Genomic DNA, 1,301 nt, shown 5'->3' on the forward strand with positions numbered 1-1,301 from the left:
TAAAATATTTTTTCCATCCTTTTACTTCCAGTGTTTTTGTGTCCTTGTATCTGAAGTGAGTCTCTTGTAGACAACATATAGATTAACCTTTTTTTAAAACCAATCTGAAAATTGTTTTTTAAATAGGAGAGTTTAATCTATTTACATTTAATGAAATTACTACTGACAAATTATTTGCTTCTGCTGTTCAGCTTTTCTGTATGTCTTATATTTTGTTATTCCTCCATTACTGCCTTTTTTTCTTTTTTGGTGTTTGATTTTTGAAGTATACCATTATAACATTTTTATTACCTTTTTTTTTTTTTTTTGGCTGTTGTCCTAAGTTTATTGAAAATAATACAGCATTGCAGAAAAGATTCAAACAGGTCCCTAAGGCATTTTGAAATTCATCTCAATTGAAGGCTGAGTGATCTGCAGGTTGGACAGACTGCCAAAATCCAAAAGTTTCAGCATTTCCTTAGTGTCAGGATCTACTTCAATGATCTCCTGATCCAGGGCTGAGACTTCAGAAATGCAATTGTCTTTCCTTTCTCTCTCCTCCTCCTGCAGCTCGATGGAGATACCTCTTACTGGGCCTCTCTGAATCCGCTTCATCAGATGCGTGGCATAGCCTGCCATCTTGTTGCAGAGCTTCTTGCTAGGGATAATAGCGATCTCCTCACATATGCACTTGTTCATATGGAAGTCATTGCCCAGGCGTGTGTAGTACTTTTCTATGATGACCCAGGCCGCCTTCTTCACGGTTTTGGTGCAATCGTGACCCATGCTGGCAGGTCCTTAGTGACTTTTTTTTTTTGGAGATAGAGTCTTGCTCTGTCACCCAGGCTGGAGTGTAGTGGCTCGATCTTGGCACATTGCAGTCTCTGCCTCCTGGGTTCAAGAGATTCGCCTGCCTCAGCTTCCTGAGTAGCTGGGACTACAGGAGCACACCACCACACCGGATCATTTTTGTATTTTCAGTAGAGATGGGGTTTTACAATGTTGGCCAGGCTGGTTTCAAACTCCTGACCTCAGGTGATCCACCCACTTCAGCTTCCCAAAGTGCTGGGATTACAGGTGTGAGCTGCGGCACCCGGCCTTAGTTATCAAGTTCCCTGATCCTTTATTCTTTCTGCCTGCTCCAATCTGCTGCTGAATTTCCTCTAGTGAAATTTTCATTTCAGTTACTATATTTTCAGGTTCAGAATTTCTGTTTGGTCCCTTTAAAATTATTCCTTTATTAATATTCTTTTTGTTCAGACATAATTTTCCTAATTTCCTGTAGTTCTTTGTCCATGGCTTCCCTTAGTTCATTGAACATC

General features: G+C 40.1%; 1 protein-coding gene across 1 annotated transcript; it reads right to left on the reverse strand.

The window, feature by feature from the left end:
• Window positions 1-369: 369 nt before the first annotated feature.
• LOC105727663 (small ribosomal subunit protein eS17-like) lies at window positions 370-765 on the reverse strand. Its single transcript, XM_012467658.2, has one exon. It carries the CDS (start codon window positions 763-765, stop codon window positions 370-372), a length of 396 nt encoding a protein of 131 aa, XP_012323081.1.
• Window positions 766-1,301: the final 536 nt, after the last annotated feature.

Source organism: Aotus nancymaae, unplaced genomic scaffold, assembly GCF_030222135.1.
Source record: "Aotus nancymaae isolate 86718 unplaced genomic scaffold, 86718_ANA_hifiasm-v0.15.2.pri h1tg000067l, whole genome shotgun sequence".
NCBI classification, from domain to species: Eukaryota; Metazoa; Chordata; class Mammalia; order Primates; family Aotidae; genus Aotus; species Aotus nancymaae.